A 23476-nucleotide genomic window follows, 5' to 3' on the forward strand; every position below is an offset into this window, starting at 1 on the left:
CCACATCGCGAGAACACCCATAATTTAGTTATTCAGTACTTAAGACTGAGAGCGCTTTGAGTCTTGCAACAGACTTCGCCCATAATTTCAGAGCTTTACGAAAATTTCTCGCTGTCGACTCCCACAAAATAATAAAAGGAAAAGAGTTTGCCGCCTACTACATTTTCGCTGATCATGCAGTAAAACTGCCATATGAAGCGTGACGTTTTAATTCATTATTTATTTACTGGTATCTGTACTCTTGACACAGTTTGCAGACAGTATTCACATATGCCACTTAATGTACCAGAAATGTTAGATCATTGTATGATACTTAGTTGAGGACATACGACGTCTCACACACTGAATGCGTGAAAAACTGGCATGTCATGCATGACATTTTAATTTATTACATCTTTGTTACTAATTCTATTCGTAACACTTTTCAGACAGCATCCACGTGTGCCGCTTAATTTACATAGAAAAATATGTCTTTACGACGCATAGTTCAGGAGATATGACGTCATAAACACAGAGATGAAAAGGGAAACGTCGCATCACGCTTGACGTTTTAATTTATTACTTCTTTACTATTAATTCTAGTCGTAATAGATTTCGCAGACAGTAGGCACATATGCCACTGTATGTACCTGCAAAATTATGCCGTTGTACAGCACATAGTTCAGGATTACGACGTCATAAACATTAAGCTGCGTGAAAATGAAACTACAGGGCGAAACTCGCTAGACATGCGGGTGAATTAAGTGTACAAATACCCGTGAAATATGTTAAATATGTGTGAAATATGTTTGAGATGAGCGTATGCGAGAAAACCACATGGAAAAAGGTCACCCCAAAAACCTGGAACAATTAGAATCAAATTTGATACACATATTACTTACAATCTGGAAGGCTATACTGAAGGGGTAAGAACCACTAGTCTCTTGCTGGGGTGAGAGTGATAACAGGAGGAGGAGGATATTAGTGTTTAACGTCCCGTCGACAACGACGTCATTAGAGACGGAGCGCAAGCTCAGGGTAGGGAAGGATGGGGAAGGAAATCGGCCGTGCCCTTTCAAAGGAACCATCCCGGCATTTGCCTGAAGCGATTTAGGGAAATCACGGAAAACCTAAATCAGGATGGCCGGAGACGGGATTGAACCGTTGTCCTCCCGAATGCGAGTCCAGTGTGCTAACCACTGCGCCACCTCGCTCGGTGAGTGATAACATGAAGAGAGATGGGAGGGTGAGGAGATGGTCACACAGCGAGGGGGAAGAAGGGGATAGGCACAGACAGGATGGGGAGGAGAGAGATGGGGGGGGGAATGGATAGAGGGGAGAAGAGGAGATGGATAGAGAAAGGAAGAGGAGAAGATGGACGGAGATAGGGGGAAGAAGAGACAGGCAGAGAGATGGTGGAGGAGGAGTTGAACAGACAGAAGGGGAGGAGGAAATAGAGAAAGAGAAGAGTAGTAGATGGACAGAGAGAGAAGAGAGGAGGAAGACACAAAAAAGGAAGGGAAGGAGAAGAGGATGAGGAGATGAACAGGGACTGCAGAAGGAGGATACTGACAAATTGAGAGGGGAGGAGATGGTCAGAGAGAGGGGGGAGAGGAGATGGACAGAGAGAGAGGGGGGAGAGGAGATGGACAGAGAGAGAGAGGGGGGAGGAGATGGACAGAGAGAGGGGGGGGAGGAGATGGACAGAGAGAGAGGGGGGGAGGGGATATACAGAGACAGGGGGGAGGAGGAGATGAACTAGTACAAGCTTAGTGTAAACAAATACCTGGACTTATCAGCTGTGAGCTAGCAAAACCCCTCGTCTTCTGTGTTCCATCTGGTGAGAACATGGCCTTATAGCACAACAGAAGAAGGTGCTAGCAACTATGCATAGTCAATCGTTGACTAAGAACAACACTGATTCAATGGATTTGGTCGTATAATGGCCACTAGAAATTAGCGTTGCTTGATAGCAAAATTGCCAATCAAAAGGGATAAGCCGAGACAGAGTAGTCGCAAAATATTACCCCATACACTAAAAGCATGCAAAGTAAACCAAACTAATTGCAGACTCAGACGGTATGACATACCTTTCGTAAAGCCACACTGTTTGGACGAATATTCTACGGAGCCCCCTCACATCATTAGTAAAGCTTGTATCATGGTTTATCTGCAACACTCTGACACTGTCTTTTGTTTTCCCCTACCAAGCAACTGAAATATATAATGTGGCCAAATTTCTTCCAGATGCGAATCATTAAACCACTTGTGGAATTTAAGACCTTCCCTGCATACAGATTGTTCCATAAAATTTCGGGCGAGCTACCAGATGTCTACAACTTGCTGACACGATATTGCGCCGCACCCTCTGGCCATCTTCAGCTGAGTACTGACGAAAAAAGACTGAGGGCACGTATTTAAGACCCTACCGGCACATGCGTGGTGTATGCAGTTGGCGTTGCGCATACACGTCTCGAAGCGCATGCGCTTCTGCTTCACGTCTGTGCTCTGCGCCGCGCATCCTAGGTTATGGAAGCTCGCCTCATCGACATCAGACCTATTGTCTTCGTTCGGTAAAATAGTAGAACGACGCCGGCTGCGCAGAGCACGGATTTTTTCTGTGACAGGCTTCCATACAGAGTTTAACAGAAAGCCACCGTATCGATTAATAAGAGACTCAGACGGTCGTGATTCCACTGATTCATTGACGATGAAGCTCCAAAAATTTGACGTGTGTGCCACAATTTTTGTTTCATTGTATTTCACCAAATGACTGGTGGAAATACAGTGTTCGGCGACAGCGGACTTAATGGCTCGGAGGAGGCGAGCATGCCGCTGGTGTTCTACGTATAATACGTTTCTCCACAGTGCGCGTTGTTTGCCCTACATACGATTTGCTGCATTCGCACAGAATCCTGTAAACACCTGCGTTTCGCAACTCTAGCACAGCACAATAGAGCCGAGATTTCGAAGGAGGACGAAAGATTCAAAAATGGCTCTGAGCACTATGGGACTTAACATCTGTGGTCATCAGTCGCCTAGAACTTAGAACTACTTAAACCTAACTAACCTAAGGACATCACACACATCCATGCCCGAGGCAGGATTCGAACCTGCGACCGTAGCAGTCGCGCGGTTCCGGACTGCGCGCCTAGAACCGCTAGACCACCGCGGCCGGCTGGGACGAAAGATTACTTTTGCTTTACGTCATCTTTATATTCTGCTAATTCTCTATTAAATATTTCCATTATATGGTAGATAAGTTGGTGTTCTGAAGGCCTCATCCTCTTCCGCGTTCTGTCGTTTGGATGTCTGTACTTACTGACTCAAATATCCATTGTTCAGGAACACAGTCTGCGGGTGTCCCAGTTACGTTTGCAGATTATCCGCATCTGAGATGGTATGGTCTCGATGCCTCACGGTCTTTAGAACGCCCGTCATTTGTGCCGGATCGTGGCAAATAGCAGCTTGTAAACATAGGTCTGTGTGAGTGGGGTTTGAAAACACCGAACGCCCAAGTGTGCCACCGCTCTTACGTCACATCAAGACGTCTAAAAATGGCAAGCAACCATATTTCTCCATATCCATAGTATATTTTACGTTCTCGTATATGAAGGTCGGCAATGGCAAGGAAAGCGTTTCTCAAGAAGAGGAATTTGTTAACATCGAGTATAGATTTAAGTGTCAGGAAGTCGTTTCTGAAAGTATTTGTATGGAGTGTAGCCATGTATGGAAGTGAAACATGGACGATAACTAGTTTGGACAAGAAGAGAATAGAAGCTTTCGAAATGTGGTGCTACAGAAGAATGCTGAAGATAAGGTGGGTAGATCACGTAACTAATGAGGAGGTATTGAATAGGATTGGGGAGAAGAGAAGTTTGTGGCACAACTTGACTAGAAGAAGGGATCGGTTGGTAGGACATGTTTTGAGGCATCAAGGGATCACAAATTTAGCATTGGAGGGCAGTGTGGAGGGTAAAAATCGTAGAGGGAGACCAAGAGATGAATACACTAAGCAGATTCAGAAGGATGTAGGTTGCAGTAGATACTGGGAGATGAAGAAGCTTGCACAGGATAGAGTAGCATGGAGAGCTGCATCAAACCAGTCTCAGGACTGAAGATCACAACAACAACATATGAAGGTCAGATGCTGAAGAAACTCTGGGAGACTGTCGAAACCATGAGGCTTCACAAAAAAGTGTCATCGATGTATCACCAAAATACTGTTGGTTTTAAAATAGCTGAAGCGAATGCTCGCTCCTGAAAATAATCCATAAAAAGATTGGCCACCAGAAGAGACAAATGACTGCCAATGGCGACTCTTGTCATATTGTTCAAAAAACCGAGGAAAGCGTGTGCTATAACAACGCTGTAATGTGAGCTCCAAACCTACTGCCAATAAAATCTAGTGTGTGTACCACAGGCACATATGTAAAAAGCGAAACGGTGTCAAAGCTCAAGAAGTCATTGTTTTCCAGCTTAGGTGACTGAAGTCTGCTCATAAAATCACTAGAATTTGTTATATGATGCGGACACTTATCTACAATGGGTCTGAGCAAGGAGGTCAAGTACTTTGCCAAATCATAGGTGGCTGCACCAATGTTACCCACTACAGACATAGAGACGCACCCTCTCTGTGGACCTTGGGCAGGCCGTACAGCCCAGGTAGAACTGTACTGCCTTGTCTCGGTTTCTTGATGACCTCCTTCGGTAGAGAACTGGTAAGCAGAAGTTCTGCTGTTTCCAGGGCTCTCGGGTGTCCAGTCGGATGCAATCGTTGAAGTCCCACGACATTTCGGCGAATAACCTTTCCGCCATCATCAGGCGGTTCTGATGGAATGGTCTGTCTGCTCTCTCTCTCACCTTTTAGTTTCCCCTCCTTGAGGAAGTGTATGGAGGAGTTTATAGCCCGTTGGATTTTACTCCACAATGTGTGTTGTGTGTGTGTGTATGTGTGTGTGTGATTATGTTTGTTTTTGGCTGTCTGTGTATTGTGGTGGTGTTCTCGTGGTGCCTTGTACTTGCCTGAGGTTGGCGAAATGTTGGGGCATTCGTATTAGGACTTTGAGATTTTGGGATTTTTCTCTTCGGCTTAGTCGTCGAAGATCGTCATAGGGCGTTTATGCCCACCTGAAGGCGCGGTTCTGCAGCCTTTGGAGTTTGTCCTGATGCTGCTTCGCCACATATCCCCAGACCGAGCATGCATACTCCATTACTGGCCATATAATGGCCTGATAGACATTTACTCCTACAGAGCAGGTAAAGGAGCTGGTTGTGTTGAGGACTGGGTATAGGATGGACATTCTGGCACAGACCTTCTTGTGGACCTCACCTATGTGGGGCTTCAACATTAGTCTCGAGTCCAAGGTTATGCTGAGATACTTGGCGGATTTGTGCCAGGGGAGTCGGGATCCATGTAGGTGCAGGTGAATGGGGGAGGGGTGATGAGGGGGTCCAGATCTCCCGAGTCTCCATGTGATCAGCATAGCCTGTGACCTTTCAGGATTAATGGTGATGCGCCAGTGATGGGCCCAGGTTTCTGTGTTATCTAAAACCCTTTGTAGCCTACGAATGACCAGGTCCTTATTCGCATTACGAGTGGAAAAGGCTGTGTCATCAGCATACTGTGCAGTGTGCACCAGGGGGGCTGTGGGAGTGTCCGCAGTGTACAGACTGTACAAAACGGGCCCCAGGACCGATCCCTGTGGCAACCCTGCACGAATACGCCATTGGGTGGAGGTAGCAGTTTCTAGCTTGACAGAGAAAGTTCGGTTCGTGAGACAGCTTTGGATTAACCTGACTATGCTCCCGGGGAACCGCTGTGTGTATAACTTTTATAGTATTTCTTTATGCCATACTGAGTCGAAGGCTTTGGCTACATCAAGTAGCAGTATCCCACAGTAGCCTCAGTGGTTGAAGCCCTCTGGCTGCTTCCACCAATCTCAAGATCTGTTGTGGGGCGGAGTGCTTCTGTTGGAACCCGAATTGGAAATCCGGCAAAAGTCACTCGTAAGGGAATAAGCTGGAGGCGTTCATAGACCTTACTGAGAGTTGGCAAGAGGCTAACCGGCCTGTAGTACTGCGGGAATAAAGGGTCTTTCCCTGGTTTGTGTATCGCGACCACTTCAGCGTGTTTACAGTATGCTGGGAACTCGCAGGTACGAGTAATCTCGTTGAAGACGTTCGCGAGGTGTACGATAGCCGAGGGTGGGAGGTTTTTAACTAGCTGGTTGGTGACACTATCGTGCCCTGGCGTCTTTTTTGTAGGGAGGGGCCTAATTACTTTTGCCACGTCTTTGGGGGCAAAAGTGGGGGTTCGTCCTCTGGGTCCTCCTCAGCATTGAGGAAGACAGCCAGTTGACGACGGACTATCTCTTCGTGTTCTTCATCCTGAGGTTCTACCCCTTGAAAGTGCTTCTCAGAGGTGTCGGCGAGGTCGTTGGCCTTTTCAGAATGGCTGTAGGCCAGACCCCGCTGTCGGCTGCTGTGGCCGAGCGGTTCTTGGCGCTTCAGTCTGGAACCGCGCTACTGCTACAGTTGCAGGTTCGAATCCTGCCTTGGGCATGGAAGTGTGTGCTGTCCTTAGGTTAGTTAGGTTTAAGTAGTTCTAAGTCTAGGGGACTGATGACCTCAGATGTTAAGTCCCATAGTGCTGAGGGCCATTTGAACCATTTTTGAAGCAGAACCCGATCGCCGTGCAGTGGCGGCATCCTAACGCGTCTTTTGGTGAATTGCTTGGTTGCTTGCCATAGTGTGTGATCATCTACTTTGAGGGCTGTGAGGCGGTTTTGCCATTGCTGGTTTCTGTGCTCATTGAGCGCTGCCTTCAGCTCTCTCTGTAGACGATTGAGCCTGATTTCTAGTGATCTTCCACTCTTTTAACACTCTGTTCTTGTGTCGAATTTGAGCTAGTAAAGGTTCCAGAAGTTGCACTTGTGGGAGGCGGGCCGTTCCTTTGTGGGGAGTGGCATCTTCCGGTGCCTGCAATATGGTAGCTGTTCGGACTTGTAGCGCTTGTTCTACTGTTTCGGCAGTAGGTGACGGAGCGCGAGCGATATTAGAGGCTACACTTTCTCGGTATCGCTCCCAGTTTGTACGGTTGTAAGACGTCTGGTACCGTGGAACTGCTACCCATTCTCCCACATCGACCTCTAGAATCACTGGGTTGTGGTCAGAGGACATTCTGTTGATTGTCCTTGCGGCCACAAACACCGCGATCCCTCTAGTGAGGGCTACGTCTAACACGTCGGGCCTAGCTCTTTTTTTTTGGAAAATGTGTGGGCTCAACAGGACACCATGTTTCAAAGTGGTGGTTGCGCGCTAGTTGTCGCAGTTTGGTGCCTGCTCTGGAGGTTACTCTAGAGTTCCAATCGGGGTCTTTGGCACTGAAGTCGCCTCCTATATAAGTTCCCCTTCAATTTGCCCTAGAGCAGCTATGTCTCCCTCGTCTTATGGGGGTCGGTAGATTGCAACAATTGTTAGGGATCCAGTGCCAGTGGTTACTTCCACCGCCACTGCTTCGATTTTATTGGTAGCTGGTAAGAATATCTGGTGGTGGGGGATCCCTCTTTTGATGTACTGGCCACTCCCCGACTTTGGGTTGGCCTGTCTTTACGGTAGCTAACGTAGTTGGGAACTGTCGCTTTTATTCCCGGTTTTAGGTGGGTTTCCCCCATCATGCATATGTCGATGGAGAACAGTGCTGTCTGTGTTAAAAACGCACATTGTCAGGCCTTGGATATTTGGTCATTAATCCATGATGGGGTTTTGAAACTACTGAGGAAGTCGCAGAGGGGAGCGACTGCTGGACTGCTGCCTGAAGGGCAACAAGGATCTGAGTGTTCTGCTTCTGCCCTACCTGAATTCCTTCATTTCCATGATGAGGTTCATGGTCTGGACCATAATGCCTAACAATTTATCCGAGGGGTGGACTGAGTGTGGGGTTCCCTAAGGCTTCCTGTGTCTTGGTGGACCTGGTTGTTGTGTTTTTCCTGGTGTTGTTCTTGCACCTGTGTCTGGTGTTGGGCTTGCGTCGATTTCTTGACGTTTCCATCGGCGCTCTTTGGTGGAGAGACAACTTCTGCATATGTTGCCCTTGGTGTGTCAGGCCTTGGTTTTAGCCAAGTTTTGTCTGTGTGTGTTGTCCTGTTTTCTCTCTCTCTGTGGTTTGATGGGATGGTGGTGTCTTGTTTTCGTGTGTGGGGGTCAGCCTTCGCACCCTTTGCCTTCTGTGTGTGTTTTTTGTCGACCTCGCAGCCTTGTTACCCTGCCGTGTGGTTTTTCCCCACACAGTGCCCACCTTATCTGTGGTTTTTTTTGTTTTTTTTTTGTTATGGTTTTAGGGCGCAAAACTGCTACGGTCATTAGCGCCTGATCTGCGGGTCTATGTGTTTTATTGTGCATGTCCTGGTGTCGTGGAGTTCGGCGCATTTACTCCAGCGTACGGGCATCTGGCAATGGGCGGCTATGTGATCCAGTCCCTGACACCTGAGGCATTACACCACCTTGTTCTTGCAGCGGAATGGCTCCGTGGTGACAGGGACTGCCAGAACAGCTTTGATCTCACGCCTGTTCTGGGGTATGTCTGGCAGAGTGACTTAAAATAACGGCCACTTACTCAGTGCCCCATTTTTGCCCATCTGCTCGACAGACAAAAAATCCCTGGGCAGTCAGGTCTGCCTTAACTGCCTGGGCAGAGAGCCGTCTGGGAAGGTCCCTAATGATGATGTTTTTGTTTCTTGTCTTGGTGCTGGGGAACGTGTAGTGTGGTATACTTTTGTCTGTGAGGGCCTTTTTTATGGTGTTGTAGTCTTCTATGTTGTGCAGTGTGATCTTTATTTTGTCCCCCCCCCCCCCCCCCCCCCCTGTTGGTTTCGCTATGAAGTTATCACCCTTGAGTTGTGTTCTGATCATGTTGTAGAGTTCCTCTTAGTTTGCAGGGAAACTCCGTGACGATTGGTGGGAGGCGGTGTGATGTGTAATTCTGTGCTGTTTTGTGTGGTTCGTCTTCTGTATTGGCCACAGCCTGAAACCTGTTCGGGCTGGGTTCCACTCCCTGAGCAAGTGAAAGTCTTGGCTGGCGAAAGATTTTCCTCGCCAGCAGAAAGCCCTCCGAATCCCGCTCAGTTTCATGGTTCCTTTCCAGGGCAGCGGTTTCCTAGTTCCTTTCCAGGGCGACGACAGGTGCTGTCGATGGCTCAGGAACCGTTGGCTCCTCAGGGGTAGCGGGGGCGATTTGGGTTGGAGGAGTGGGTTTCCTGCTCTTCCTATGTCTGCCCTTTCTGTCCTCCGTTGCACGCCGCTGCTTCGTCTACGTGCACTTCAGTGAGGGGAGGGGGGAATATGGGGGAATATGAGGAATTGGGATAGAATGTGGGGTGTGGGGTTGGGTAGCACTTGTGGGTTTGGAGAGGATTTGGTTGACAGGACTTCCACTTGCCGTCATTTAGGTCGAGGAGGTGTTGGGCGTTGGCAATCAAGAGCAGACTCAGGAGAGGGAGGCAGGGAGGGGATCGTAAATACTGACAATGTAATTATTTGCCTGTGTTTTGTGTGTATTTGCATTTTGTGTAGACGTCATAATGTCCGGAGCGGAAAGGGGGCCTGCTGGCAGGGGATTGCCAGTTAAACTATGTTGGCACTGTTGTGTTCCGCGGGGTTCTGGACGGAGGAGGCGGAAAACCTGTCTTTGGTTACGCGGCCCGCTTCCAGGTCCTGGCCTACTTTTTCCCTATTCTTGGGAGGGCGGCAGCCGAGATGCTCGAAAAGGCAGGCGGCGCGGCCCGCGGCAACAAGAGAACGAGCCTTGTGTCGTCGGCGGAATGAGACCAACGCGACCCCGAGACACCATCCGAGCTCAACATCCCACCGATTTTGCGGAGAACCTCCTTATTCCTTACCTTATCCGTCCACCTAAGTCTCAACATGCTTCTGTAGCACCACCTCGGAAACGCTTCGATTCTTTTCAGTTCCGACCTTCCCTGTAGGCCAGGCTTCGCTGTCATAATGCGTCCTCCAAATGTACGTACTCAGAAATTTCTTCCTCAAAGTCTATGTTTAATATTAGTAGACTTCTTTTGACCAGGAATGCCCTTTTTGCCAGTTCTGGTCTACCTGTTATGTCCTTGCCTCATCTGCCATAGGTTATTTTGCTTCCAAGGTGGCAGAATTCCTTAACTTCGTCTACTTAGTAATCACCAATTTTGATGTTAAGTTGTTCTCATCTCTGCTACTTCTCATTACTTCCGACTTTTTTCGGTTTACTCTCAGTCTACATTCTGCAGCCATGAGACCGTTCATTCCATTCAATAGATCCTGTAATCCTTCATCTTCACTGATGATAGCAATATCATCAGCTAATCCTATCACTGCTGTCTTTTCAATCTGAATTTTAATCCCACCCTTTCTTTTACTTCCGTCATTGATTCTTCGATGTATAGGTTAAATAGCAGGGGCGAAAGGTGGCATCCCTGTCTTGGGCCTTTTCTGTTTATTTAATTAACCCGATCGCATGAAGGCCAAATGCCCCTCTACGACATTGGACCAGAGTTTCACGCAAACAGTAGCTTTTTTACATCATAGTTTAATCCGAGCACTTAGTTTCAGTCTTCCACTATTATTCTTCCTTGTTGGTTTTTGTATATACTGTATATCACCCATGTTCCCCTATAGTTTATTCCCATTTTTCTCAGAATGACGAACATCTAGCTCCATTTTACATCGTCGAACCATTTTTCCAGGGCGACAGATGCTATGAGCGTGTCTTGATTTTTCTTCAGTCGTGTTTCCATTATCAAGAGTCACGACAGGACTGAATCTTAGATGGCATGAACAAGTCCGAAAAAGGCAAGGCAAATCGCCGGGCCGTCCCCGTCGAACGCATCCGCCATAGTTAGTAATTTCGTTCTTGGCAAGATGGAGGATGACGGTTTTCTTCCACTCTTAGTGTTTAGTGACGAGGCAACATTCTATTTAAATGGAAAGGTGAACCGTTATAATGTGAGAACGTGGGACACGGAACGACCACATGAAGTTGAACAACATGAGAGGGACTCTCCGAAATGTAATGTGTTTTGTGCAGTTTCACGGGAAAAGATGTATGATCCATTTTTCTTTGTCGAGAACACTGTTACAGGGAGCACATATCTCGATATGCTTGAGAACTTTCTTTTCCCACAGTTGGAGACTGATTCGAAGGACTTCATTTACCAAAAGGATGGGGCACCGCCACACTGGCATCTGGAAGTGCAGGAGTTTTTAAATCAAAGCGTTACTAAACGTTTGATCGGTCGTAATGGACCAAATGCTTTAGCCTTACATTACTCGCCTGACTGTAAGTTATTATTTCTTTGGGGGGGGGGGGAGGTGTTATAAAAGACTATGTTTATGTGCCTACACTACCACCAACAATGAGTGATCCAGTAGCTGCATTTAACTTTGCTTTCAAAATTTAGTATTTCAAATTAACTAAGTACAAACTCAGTGCTTTCTGATTCATTTATTTTCTCGTGAACTGCTGTGTTGTTGAAAAGTGTAATAACGTTATATTGCCACGAAAGTGATTATTCGCTTAATTTCCTTTGTCATTACTTTTTTATGATCTCGGGATTCATTGCCCTACTGGGCTGGCGACCGTTTAATTATCCCTTTTTTGCTAATAAGTATTTTTTGTATTAAAAATATTACATGGTACCCTCCCTCCCCCCCCCCTCACCGATTGCACTATATTCCACCCATTTCAAAATTATTATCAGTATTTAGATTAGGTTTAGAATAGATTCTTCCTTCTGAAGGGTATGTTGTACACTTTCCTCCAACTAACCGGTACTATTTTCCTTTTGTAACGATAGCCTCTCTCGCTGTAACATTTCATTAGGCATACGCATCAACTATATCGAATCCAGTAAATCGATTAGGAAGGGATAGGTTACGCCGCGATGCAATCGATATGGAAACGTCCCATGTCTCTGGGGCTTTTCGATATATACCTCCTTCTCTTGTTATTCTTGAAGAGAGCATTCGCTGTTACTAGTTTATAACTGGATTCCAGTACCCATGACAATTAGAGTTTCATCTCCCTTAACGTAGTGAATTACTCAGTCAGTATCCTCATGTACTATCCATGTCTCTTTGTCTTATGCTTCTGATGTCGGCATGTATACCTGAACTATTGTTGGCGGCGTTTGTTTGCTGTAAATTACGTTGAGAAGAACCCTATCACTAAATTATTCACAGTAACCCACTCTCTGCCCCACCTTCCTATTCATAATGAATCCTACTCCAGTTTTACGATTTTATGCTGCTGTTGATACTACCCCTATATTCCTCGGCCCAGAAACACTTGTCATCTTTCCATTTCACCTCACTGTGTCTAGATGGAGCCTTTGTATTCCATTTTCACATTTCCTTGCTTTCCTACTACTTTCAAACTTCTGACATTCCATGCTGCAACCCGTAGAATAATATCCCGTCGTTGGTTATTACATTTTTTTCTCATCATCTACTCGCCCTCGGCAGTCCCCTCCCAGAGAGCCGAATGGGTAACTAATCCAGAATCTTTTGACAGTGGGGAGATCATCATGTTACTTTCTTCAATTACACGCCACATATCCTTTGGATATACATTACGTGTCTTTATTGCAGTGGTTTCCATTGTCTTCTGCATCCTCATACCGTTGATCATTGCTGCTTCTTCCGCCTTTTCGGGGCAGTTTCCCACCCCATGGACAAGAGAGTGCCCTGAAAGTCTGTCCACTCCTCTGCCCTCTACGCACTTCTTGTGCTGGAGCTCTTAGGCCGCTATTGCTGACGATTTTTGTTAATTTTTTTTAAAGTTATGCCAACATGCGAAAAGGGACCCAGGAACTTTTTCCAAAGACGCTACCCTCTTATTTGTGGCATTTGGTCTGGGCAAACATCACATGACAACCGTTCAAGTTCATCGTTGATTCCTTCACTCAGTTTTTTTATTGCAGAGGGCAGTCAATTCTGTGACCAAACAACCCCTAGACCCTGTACGTGTCCTGATCTACCTTATCTTTTTCTCGTGATCAATGATGAAATATACACTCATGTTCAGAACACCTTGAACGACTAGAGATAGGACGTTCATATTCACAAGGATAGTGACATCAGTATGCTCTGCAGAAATGATTAACATTTCAGTCGCCTCCGTTCAGCATGTGTCCTGTTGTCTAGTAGGCATAGGGTCCGCCATTGGCCCTCACAGCTTGTTCCATGCGTGATGGCATCGCCGCGTGTAAGGGGCAAATGGCGTCCTGTGGTATAGCCATTTATGCTGCACTCACCTCGTTCCAAAGTTCATTTGTGGTAGCTGGCAATGGGTCACAGCAGTGCACCGATTGCTTCACCATACCCCACATATTTTCGACTGGCGACAAGTCTCGTCATCTGGCGAGCCAGGACAGAAGGTTGACATCCTCCGACACCAAACAGGCAAGTGTTCATCCAGCAACAAGTGGTCAAGCATTGTCTTGCTGAAAAATGGCGTCTTGGACGTTGTGCAGAAAGAGGAATGGCTACAGGGCGCAGGTTGTCATTCACGAAGGTCACACTGGTCACAGTGCCTTGGACACGCACCAATTGTGATTTGTGGCTGTACACGGTAGCATCCCACACCACAAGGCCTTGAACTGGCACTGTGTGTCTTGTGCGAATGCAGTCACTGCGATGCAGCTCTCCCTGTTTGCGGCGAACCAAAATGCGGCCATCATCTTCAAACAAAGAGAACCTGGATTCGTCCGGAAACACTATCTGATGCTATTAATATCCTCAGTGACGTCGTTCCATACACCATTGCTGTCTAGTATGTTTCTGCACATTTGTCAAAGGTAGGCGGAGAAGTGGACGACGCGCACGTAATCTCTGCCGTAATAAAAGGGCGACGGACTGTCACCCCTGATAGGGTACGATGTGTTACACTGTTCCACTGTTGCGCGAGATCTGAGGAGGATGCAAATCTGTCCTGCAATGCCTTTCGGATGAGGTGTCGATCTTCTTGCGAGGTGGTCTGGGTGGTGCGAGGGACCCATTTCATCTTTCTACCGACCATCCTGCACACACCCGTTGCACTGCCGAAACACTTCGTCCAACACCAGCAGCGATTTCCTGGACGGATGCATCACATCCTCCCATGCCAATAATACGCCCTCTTTCAAACTCACTGATTTGATGGTAGGGTTCGCACATACATCTGTGAGGCATCCTGCACGTCTGCTCAAGTCACACTGATCCATTAACTTCTGTTTAATAGTGACAATGAGAGCCACAAGCACATTTTACCGGTAGATGATGTTGCGCCGCGATATTGATGTTGACCGTGTAACCGCGGGCCAACATGGTTCAAATGCTAATCATTTCTGTAGAACATACTAAGGTACATGTCCTGCAAATATGAACGTCCTCTCTCTAGTCATTAAAGGTGTTCTGTTATTCGTTAACAAGAGTGTGGATCGGTGGCAGCCTAATGGTAACACAGTCATCCTCAAATACAGGAGCTCTGAATTTAACTAACTGTATTCCACGAGACTGTATCGTCCTTGTTTCGAAGATTCGGATTTACACTACTGGCCATTAAAATTGCTACACCAAGAAGAAATGCAGATGATAAACGGGTGTTCATTGGACAAATATATTATACTAGACCTGACATGTGATTACATTTTCACGCAATTTGGGTGCATAGATCCGGAGAAATCAGTACCCAGAACAACCACCTCTGGCCGTAATAACGGCCTTGATATGCCTGGACATTGATTCAAACAGAGCTTGGATGGCGTGTACAGGTACAGTTGCCCATACAGCTTCAACACGATACCATAGCTCATCAAGAGGAGTGACTGGCGTATTGTGACGAGCCAGCTACCCGACCACCATTGACCAGACGTTTTCAATTGGTGAGAGATCTGGAGAATGTGCTGGCCAGGGCAGCAGTCGAACATTTTCTGTATCCAGAAAGGCCCGTACAGGACCTGCAACGTGCGGTCGTGCATTAGCCTGCTTAAATGTAGGGTTTCGCAGGGATCGAATGAAAGGTAGAGCCGCTGGTCGTAACACATCTAAAATGTAACGTCCACTGTTCAAAGTGCCGTCAATGCCAACAAGAGGTGACCGAGACGTGTAACCAATGGCACCCCATACCATCACGCCAGGTGATACGCCAGTATTGCGATGACGAATACACGCTTCCAATGTGCGTTCACTGCGATGTCGCCAAACACGGATGCAACCATCATGATGCTGTTAACAAAACCTAGATTCATCCGAAAAAATGACGTTTTGCCATTCGTGCACCCAGGATCGTCGTTGAGTACACCATCGAAGGCGCTCCTGTCTCTGATGCAGCGTCAAGGATAACCGCAGCCATGGTCTCCGAGCTGACAGCCCATGCTGCTGCAAACGACGTTGAACTGTTCGTGCAGATGGTTGTCGTCTTGCAAACGTCCCCGTCTGTTGACTCAGGGATCGAGACGTGGCTGCACGATCCGTTACAGCCATGCGCATAAGATGCCTGTTATCTCGACTGCTAGTCATACGAGGCCGTTGGAATCCAGCACCACGTTCCGTATTACCCTCCTGAATCCACCGATTCCATATTCTGCTAACAGTCATTGGATCTCGACCAACGCGAGCAGCAATGTCGCGATACGATAAACCGCAATCGCGATAGGCTACAATCTGACCTTTATCAAAGTCGGAAACGTGATGGTACGCATTTCTCCCCCTTACACGAGGCATCACAACAACGTTTCACCACGCAACGCCGGTCAACTGCTGTTTGTGTATGAGAAATCGGTTGTAAACTTTCTTCATGTCAGCACGTTGTAGGTGTCGCCACCGGCGCCAACCTTGTGTGAATGCTCTGAAAAGTTAATCATTTGCATATCACAGCATCTTCTTCCTGTCGGTTAAATTTCGCGGTCGTAGCACGTCATCTTCGTGGTGTAGCAATTTTAATGGCCAGTAGTGTTAGTGGGCCGATCATCTGTATTACACTTCCCTATGGGGCTGCGCCTTGCCACGGCTCGCGCGGCTCCTCCCATCAGAGGTTCGAGTTCTCCCTAGGGGATTGATGTCTGTGTTGTCCTCAGCATTGATTTAAGTTAGATTAAAAAGTTTATAAGCAAAGGGACCGATGCCCTCAATGTTTTGGTCCCATAGGAACTTACCACAAATTTCCAAAATATCCCATTAGGGTATACCGACTGGAGAAACTCTACAGCCGCTGATAAAGTTGCGTATTACTGTGATGCCGCTCTCCCTGTTTGCGGCGAACCATAATGCGGCCATCATCTTCAAACAGAGAGAACCTAGATTCGTTCGGAAACACTGTCTGATGCTATTAATATCCTCAGTGACGTCGTTCCATACACCATTGCTGTCTAGCATGTTTCTGCACATTTGCCAAAGGTAGGCGGAGAAGTGGACGACGCGCACGTAATCTGTGCCGTAGTAAAAGGGCGACGGACTGTCACCCCTGATAGGGTACGATGTGTTACACTGTTCCACTGTTGCGCCAGATCTGAGGAGGACGGAAATCTGTCCTGCAATGATAAAAAATTAATAGCCCATTGCTCTTCTCTAATCTGACAGGAGTGTAAAACCATGTCGACAATCATTTAGCGATAAGACAAACCGATACCCATTAGCCTGTTGTTAATTCTGAATGTTTGTGTGCCCTATCTTGGGTGGATGTCCATAGAATTGCGTTTGACACCTGTGGCTGCTTTCCCCTTTCCGCAGCCCACATATACTGTATGTGCAGCATTGTGAATGCACTTACAGCAGCTGTATACGTGTTGCCACAGAACATCTGGATTTGAGTGGTACTTACGTGGAGATCTTTGAGGAAGAGCCGCTCGCTGGTGAGCATCCAGGAGCCCACGTGGAAGGAGCAGTTGTGCTCGTCCTGGGGCCAGCCGCGGTAGTCGCTGAGGCAGTGCGCCGGCGCCGTCATGCCCAGCATGCACATCACCTCGCCAGGGCTCGTCACGGCGCACATGTGCTCCGTCAGGTCCACCCACTCGGGAACGTTGGTCGGGTGGCTGCGGACACGACCGCGGGTCACCGTCTCCAGCCGCTGACCACCCTAACACTTATTTCTCCACGTTATCTTAGTCATTCTCAGAGAAAATTTGATGCTGCATAGCTTATTTGTGTACCTTGGTTCTGCGATGGCATCTGATCCAAAGCTAGTGTATCGTCGAGTGTATCACTGAATATCGACAATAGTGTCCAAAAGTTAGACATAATCGGGAAAACAGGAACATAAAAGGTGAGCGATGACTGAATGAGAAAATTAGACTCTGCAATATGTAACTGAATGGAGCAGAAGATACCACGCTTTGAATAGGCATGCGATGCTCAGACACTGATAAACACTGTATTAGATATAATCTCTCAGTCGTGTTTGCGTGTTTTAAGAATAAACTAGAGGGGTGGTATGGGATGAGGTACATGTAGAAAGAGATACTAATCTTAAATCCAATTTATTTCCTACTAAATTTGTGTCATTTAAAATTTGCTTTCCTAAAAAAATTATATACTGTGTGAAGAGTTTGACAGAGCACTAAAAGACCTGAGTCGAAATAAGGCCCCAGGAGTAGACAACATTCCATTAGAACTACTGACGGCCCTGGGAGAGCAAGTCCTGACAAAACTCTACCATCTGGTGAGCAAGATGTATGAAACAGGCGAAATACCCTCAGACTTCAAGAAGAATATAATAATTCCAATCCCAAAGAAAGCAGGTGTTGACAGATGTCAAAATTACCGAACTATCAGTTTAATAAGCCACAGCTGCAAAATACTAACACGAATTCTTTACAGACGAATGGAAAAACTAGTAGAAGCCGACCTCGGGGAAGATCAGTTTGGATTCCGTAGAAACACTGGAACACGTGAGGCAATACTGACCTTACGACTTATCTTAGAAGAAAGATTAAGGAAAGGCAAACCTACGTTTCTAGGATTTGTAGTCTTAGAGAAAGCTTTTGACAATGTTGACTGGAATACTCTCTTTCAAATTCTAAAGGTGGCAGGGGTAAAATACAGGGAGCGAAAGGCTATTTACAATTTGTATAGAAACCAAATGGCAGTTATAAGAGTTGAGGGTCATGAAAGGGAAGCAGTGGATGGGAAGGGAGGTAGACAGGGTTGTAGCCTCTCCCCGATGTTATTCAATCTGTATATTGAGCAAGCAGTGAAGGAAACAAAAGAAAAATTCGGAGTAGGTATTAAAATCCATGGAGAAGAAATAAAAACTTTGAGGTTCACTGATGACATTGTAATTCTCTCAGAGACAGCAAAGGACTTGGAAGAGCAGTTGAATGGAATGGACAGTGTCGTGAAAGGAGGATATCAGATGAACATCAACAAAAGCAAAACGAGGATAATGGAATGTAGTCGAATTAAGTCAGGTGATGCTGAGGGAATTAGATTGGGAAATGAGACACTTAAAGTAGTAAAGGAGTTTTGCTATTTGGGGAGCAAAATAACTGATGATGGTCGAAGTAGAGAGGATATAAAATGTAGACTGACAATGGGAAGGAAAGCGTTTCTGAAGAAGAGCAATTTGTTAACATCGAGTATAGATTTAAGTGTCAGAAAGTCATTTCTGAAAGTATTTGTATGGAGTGTAGTCATGTATGGAAGTGAAACATGGACGATAAATAGTTTAGACAAGAAGAGAATAGAAGCTTTCGAAATGTGGTGCTACAGAAGAATGCTGAAGATTAGATGGGTAGATCACATAACTAATGAGGGGGTGTTGAATAGGATTGGGGATAAGAGAAGTTTGTGGCACAACTTGACTAGAAGAAGGGATCGGTTGGTAGGACATGTTCTGAGGCATCAAGGAATCACCAATTTAGTATTGGAGGGCAGTGTGGAGAGTAAAAATCGTAGAGGGAGACCAAGAGATGAATACACCAAGCAGATTCAGAAGGATGTAGGTTGCAGTAGGTACTGGGAGATGAAGAAGCTTGCGCAGGATAGAGTAGCATAGAGAGCTGCATCAAACCAGTCTCAGAACTGATGACCACAACAACAACAACAAAATTATCAAAAACATACATTTTAAAAAAGCAAAGAAGCTGCAGATAACTAAGGGAATTGGAATCTCAAGTAACAGAAAGAGGGAAATTTATGTAAAGGCCAAAGTAAGTCAAGAATTGATATTTCTTGCAGTCTACAAAGAATACTGTAGTAGTTTAAGGGAAGTCATTAGAATATCCAGAAGTACGCATGTGCTGACAAAAATAAATAATACAGATAATAAGATTAAAACTGTATGGGATATTGTCAAATTTGTGACACGACAGCCACTCAGCATACAAGATTCCATAACAATTAAACTAAATGACAATGTTATCTCATAATTAACAAGCTGCAAGTACTTTTAACAATTACTTTCTAAACGTAGCAGCAAATATAGGATTAAGTTGCTCAATTGAAGAAGCAAGAGAATATATTAAAAACGGTCATTCCACAAAACTTCAAGCAATTAGAACCAGCACTGGCATCCTTCACTGAAATTAATATAATTCTAAAAATTCTCAAAAGCAAAAGTTCTTGCAGTGTTGACGGAATTTCAAACAGAATCCTGTAAAGTTGTTCCAGTTTAGTAAGTGATGTCCTTAGTGATATATGCAATGCATTACTGGCACAGAGAATTTTTTCCAGACAGGTTAAAATATACAATTATAAAACCGCTCCATAAGAAAAGGAACAAGATAGGTTTAAGCAATTATTGTCCAATTTCCTTATTAATAGCTTTTCCAAAATATGCGAAAAAGTCATGTATTCAAGAGCAGTCACACACCTAAGTGGAAACAATTTACATAGAACATAACAGTTTGGATTCCAGGAAGGTTGCTCGACTGACAATGTTATTCATACATTCACTCATGAAATATTACAAACCTTCAATAAAATATTGGCAGTTGGTACTTTTTGGATTCTTTGACATCTTATTGTGCACATCGTGATAGTCTCTTAGAAAAAGTCAGGTTTTGTGGAACTGATGGCTTTGTACACAGCTGGTTTGAATCATACTTGACAAACAGAATGCAAAAGATAGTGCTGAATAAGTCAGTCAATGAAGAGTAGAAAATTTTGGTGACTGAGGGGGAAAAAAAAAATCCCAAATGGAGACCCACAGGTTTCAATTTCAGGTCCACTCCTGTTCCTTCTACATGTGGATTACTTTCCATATAACAGTCATGAAGGAAAATTGGTACATTTTGCGGACGATACTAGTGTTATAATAAATCCCATTCGAGAGAGAGCAACAGAAGAGTTAGGAAATAATATTTTCCAAGAAGCTATTAAGGAGAGTTAAGACAGAAATTTTTTTTCACTTTCAGATTTTTATCTCATTTTAAAATTTGCAATTTTGCGAATAATATATATATATATATATATATATATATATATATATATATATATATATATATATATATATATCACTCATAAACTTACATGGGAAGTATTTTTTTTATATATAATCTAAACCGGTTGAAAATGTTGAAGTTTCTACGTGCATTACTTCGAGATCTAATAAAATAGATAATTTTTATATAGAAGGTTGTGGATTGCTGTGTTATAAAGGTTAAATTACGTGTTTGTCTTGGTAGCACTGTCAAAAACCGTATCGTATCGTTTCATAGTACAAACACGCGTTGGATTGAAGAGTTGCTAGATAACAGAACGCAGCATGTCATTCTCAAGGGAGAGGTCTTCCGAAGTAAGAGTGATTTCAGGTGTGCCGCAGGGGAGTGTCGTAGGACCGTTGCTATTCACAATATATATAAATGACCTTGTGGATAACATCGGAAGCTCACTGAGGCTTTTTGCGGATGGTGCTGTAATATATCGAAAGGTTGTAACTGTGGAAAATTGTACTGAATGCAGGAGGATCTGCAACGAATTGACGCATGGTGCAGGGAATGGCAATTGAACTTCAATGTAGACAAGTGCAATGTGCTGCGAACACATAGCAAGAAAGATCCTTTACCATTTAGATACAGTATAGCAGGTCAGCAACTGGAAGCACTTAATCCCATAAATTATCTGGGAGTAGGCATTAGGAGTGATTTAAAATGGAATGACCATATAAAATTAATCGTCGGTAAAGCAGATGCCAGACAGACTCATTGGAAGAATCCTAACGAAACGCAGTCCGAAAACAAAGGAAGTAGGTTACAGTACACTTGTTCGCCCTCTGCTTGAATACTGTTCACTGGTGTGGGATCCGTACCAGATAGGGTTGAAAGGAGAGAGAGAGAAGATCCAACGGAGAGCAGTGCGCTTCGTTATAGGATCATTTGGTAATCGCGAAAGCGTTACTGAGATGAAAGATATAAACTCCACTGGAAGACTCTGCAGGAGAGACGCTCAGTAGCTCGGTACGGGCTTTTGTTGAAGCTTCGAGAACATACCTTCACTGAGGAGTCAAGCAGTATATTGCTCCCTCCTACGTATATCTCGTGAAGAGACCATGAGGATAAAATCAGAGAGATTAGAGCCAACGCGGAGGCATACCGACAATCCTTCTTTCCACGAGCAATGCGAGACTGGAATAGAAGGGAGAACCGATAGAGGTACTCATGGTACCCTCCACCACACGCGACAGTTGGCTTGCGGAATGTTGATGTAGATGTAGATGTTGTATGTCGAAGTGCTAACGTTTTTCTGAGGAAAAGTGACGAACAGATTGGTAAATCTCTCAAAAAAGTAAAGTATGACGCCAAAACGAAATGTTTTTAAGAAACGTGGGTTTCATGGTAATAGATTTCGAATAAAGGGAAATATTGTGTTCAATATGTGGCGTGTGAAGTTAAAGACAATGACATACAGGCAAACTCGTCAGTATCGAGAGAAACACCCATTAGTGCTTCGAAGATTAAAATAAAACGTTGTAATACACAGTTTTCCCAAAACGGAAGTTATGTAAATGGTAGGTTAGGTTATATTTTGATAGATTTACACATCCTAACAATGATGTTAGGTGAGTGTGTGTGTGTTGTAAAATATATGGAGGGCCAGTTATTTTACATGAAGACAGTGAGGTATCAAATGGACTAGCCAGGAAACTTATTAATTGTGCCAGATGTAAATATACTCATTCATTTTGGAATTCTGGTAAGTGTAAAGAGAGCTATTGGCAAAGGACACTACAGCAGAAACAATGTAAAATCGGCAAGTATGAGGATTTATTGGAGCTGCTGTGGAATCTGTTGCATGTGAGTCAATGAAGGGTGCTGCAAACGAAGCTGTTGAAATAAATGATGGTATGGCTGACATACCAGTAGCTTTTGATGGCACTTGATAGAAGCACGGCTACAGTTTTAAGAATTCTGTTCCTACGTTGGCAAGGGTGGATACTGGAAAGGTAATAGATTTCCAGATTTTAACCAAACATCGTTATAAGTTAGGGTGTCCATTCGTCCCGTTTTTCCGGACAGTCCCGTGTTTTACCTAAGTTTTTTTGGAGACGCTCAAATGTCCCGTTTTTTTTTATGATTCCGCTTGGCTAGAGTATTTTACGCTACTGGTTGTTTGACTTGCTATTAACTGTGCAATTATTTACGCTAGGGAGCGTGTGATGACTTTCAGCATACCCCAAACATGTACCGAACTGTCAAAAATCGCAAGTAATTTTAAACGCACTATAGATTACGAATAACAACGAACATTCTTCTCTTCTAAATCGATCCACTGAATCCGTCCTTTCGGTCCAGAGATACTCTACACCACTGATACTTGCTCGATTCATTTTTGTAATGACTGATACATCGAATCATCTGGATTTGAAGTTGGTTCCTCCCCTTATCAGGTACTTTCACCCTGAATGTGGCATCACGGTGAAAGTGCTCGAATTGGTTAATTTAGCTGGAGAAAATTTAGATTTATTTAATAATTATGTGCTGGAGGTCTTAAAGAAATATGATCTTGAGGGAAAGATGATTGCAGTTTCTGCAGACAACACTAACACCAATTTTGGTGGTAAGCAGAGGAACGGAAAAAACAATTTGTTCTATAAACTGCGACAGAACACAGTGAATAATGTACTAGGTGTTGGCTGTCCAGCAGCACATTTAGTGCACAATTCCATACAAACTGGCTCAGATTGCCTACCCATCGACTGCCAATTAATTGTAAACAAAATCTACCAGCATTTCCACATATATACAGTAAGGGTTGAATCTCTGAAGTCATTCTGTAAGTCTACTGAAACTTAATACAAAACTGTACTTGGGCACACCAATACAAGATGGCTATCTCTGCTACCAGCATTGGAAAGAATTGTAGAAATATTTCCTGCTTTGAAATCATATTTCATTTCCCTGGATAAGTGTCCTGTTATCCTTAAACAATTCTTTGATAACTCTGTGTCTACTGTTCTTCTACATTTTCTTGTTAGCCAACTAAAACCTTTCTCCACAACAATTAAATGTATTGAGAAACAAGAAATCAC

At 44.7% G+C, this 23476-nt stretch overlaps 1 protein-coding gene across 1 annotated transcript in view; it reads right to left on the reverse strand.

Moving 5' to 3' along the window:
• Positions 1 to 23476, reverse strand: part of LOC126088461 (neuronal acetylcholine receptor subunit alpha-4-like) — a 160997-nt gene that overhangs the window by 76740 nt on the left and 60781 nt on the right. Inside the window, exon 5 of the mRNA XM_049906603.1 lies at positions 16832 to 17042. Coding sequence (XP_049762560.1) covers positions 16832 to 17042 — 211 coding nt within the window. The remainder of the gene's footprint in view (positions 1 to 16831; positions 17043 to 23476) is intronic.

Source organism: Schistocerca cancellata, chromosome 6, assembly GCF_023864275.1.
Source record: "Schistocerca cancellata isolate TAMUIC-IGC-003103 chromosome 6, iqSchCanc2.1, whole genome shotgun sequence".
In the NCBI taxonomy this organism is placed as follows: Eukaryota; Metazoa; Arthropoda; class Insecta; order Orthoptera; family Acrididae; genus Schistocerca; species Schistocerca cancellata.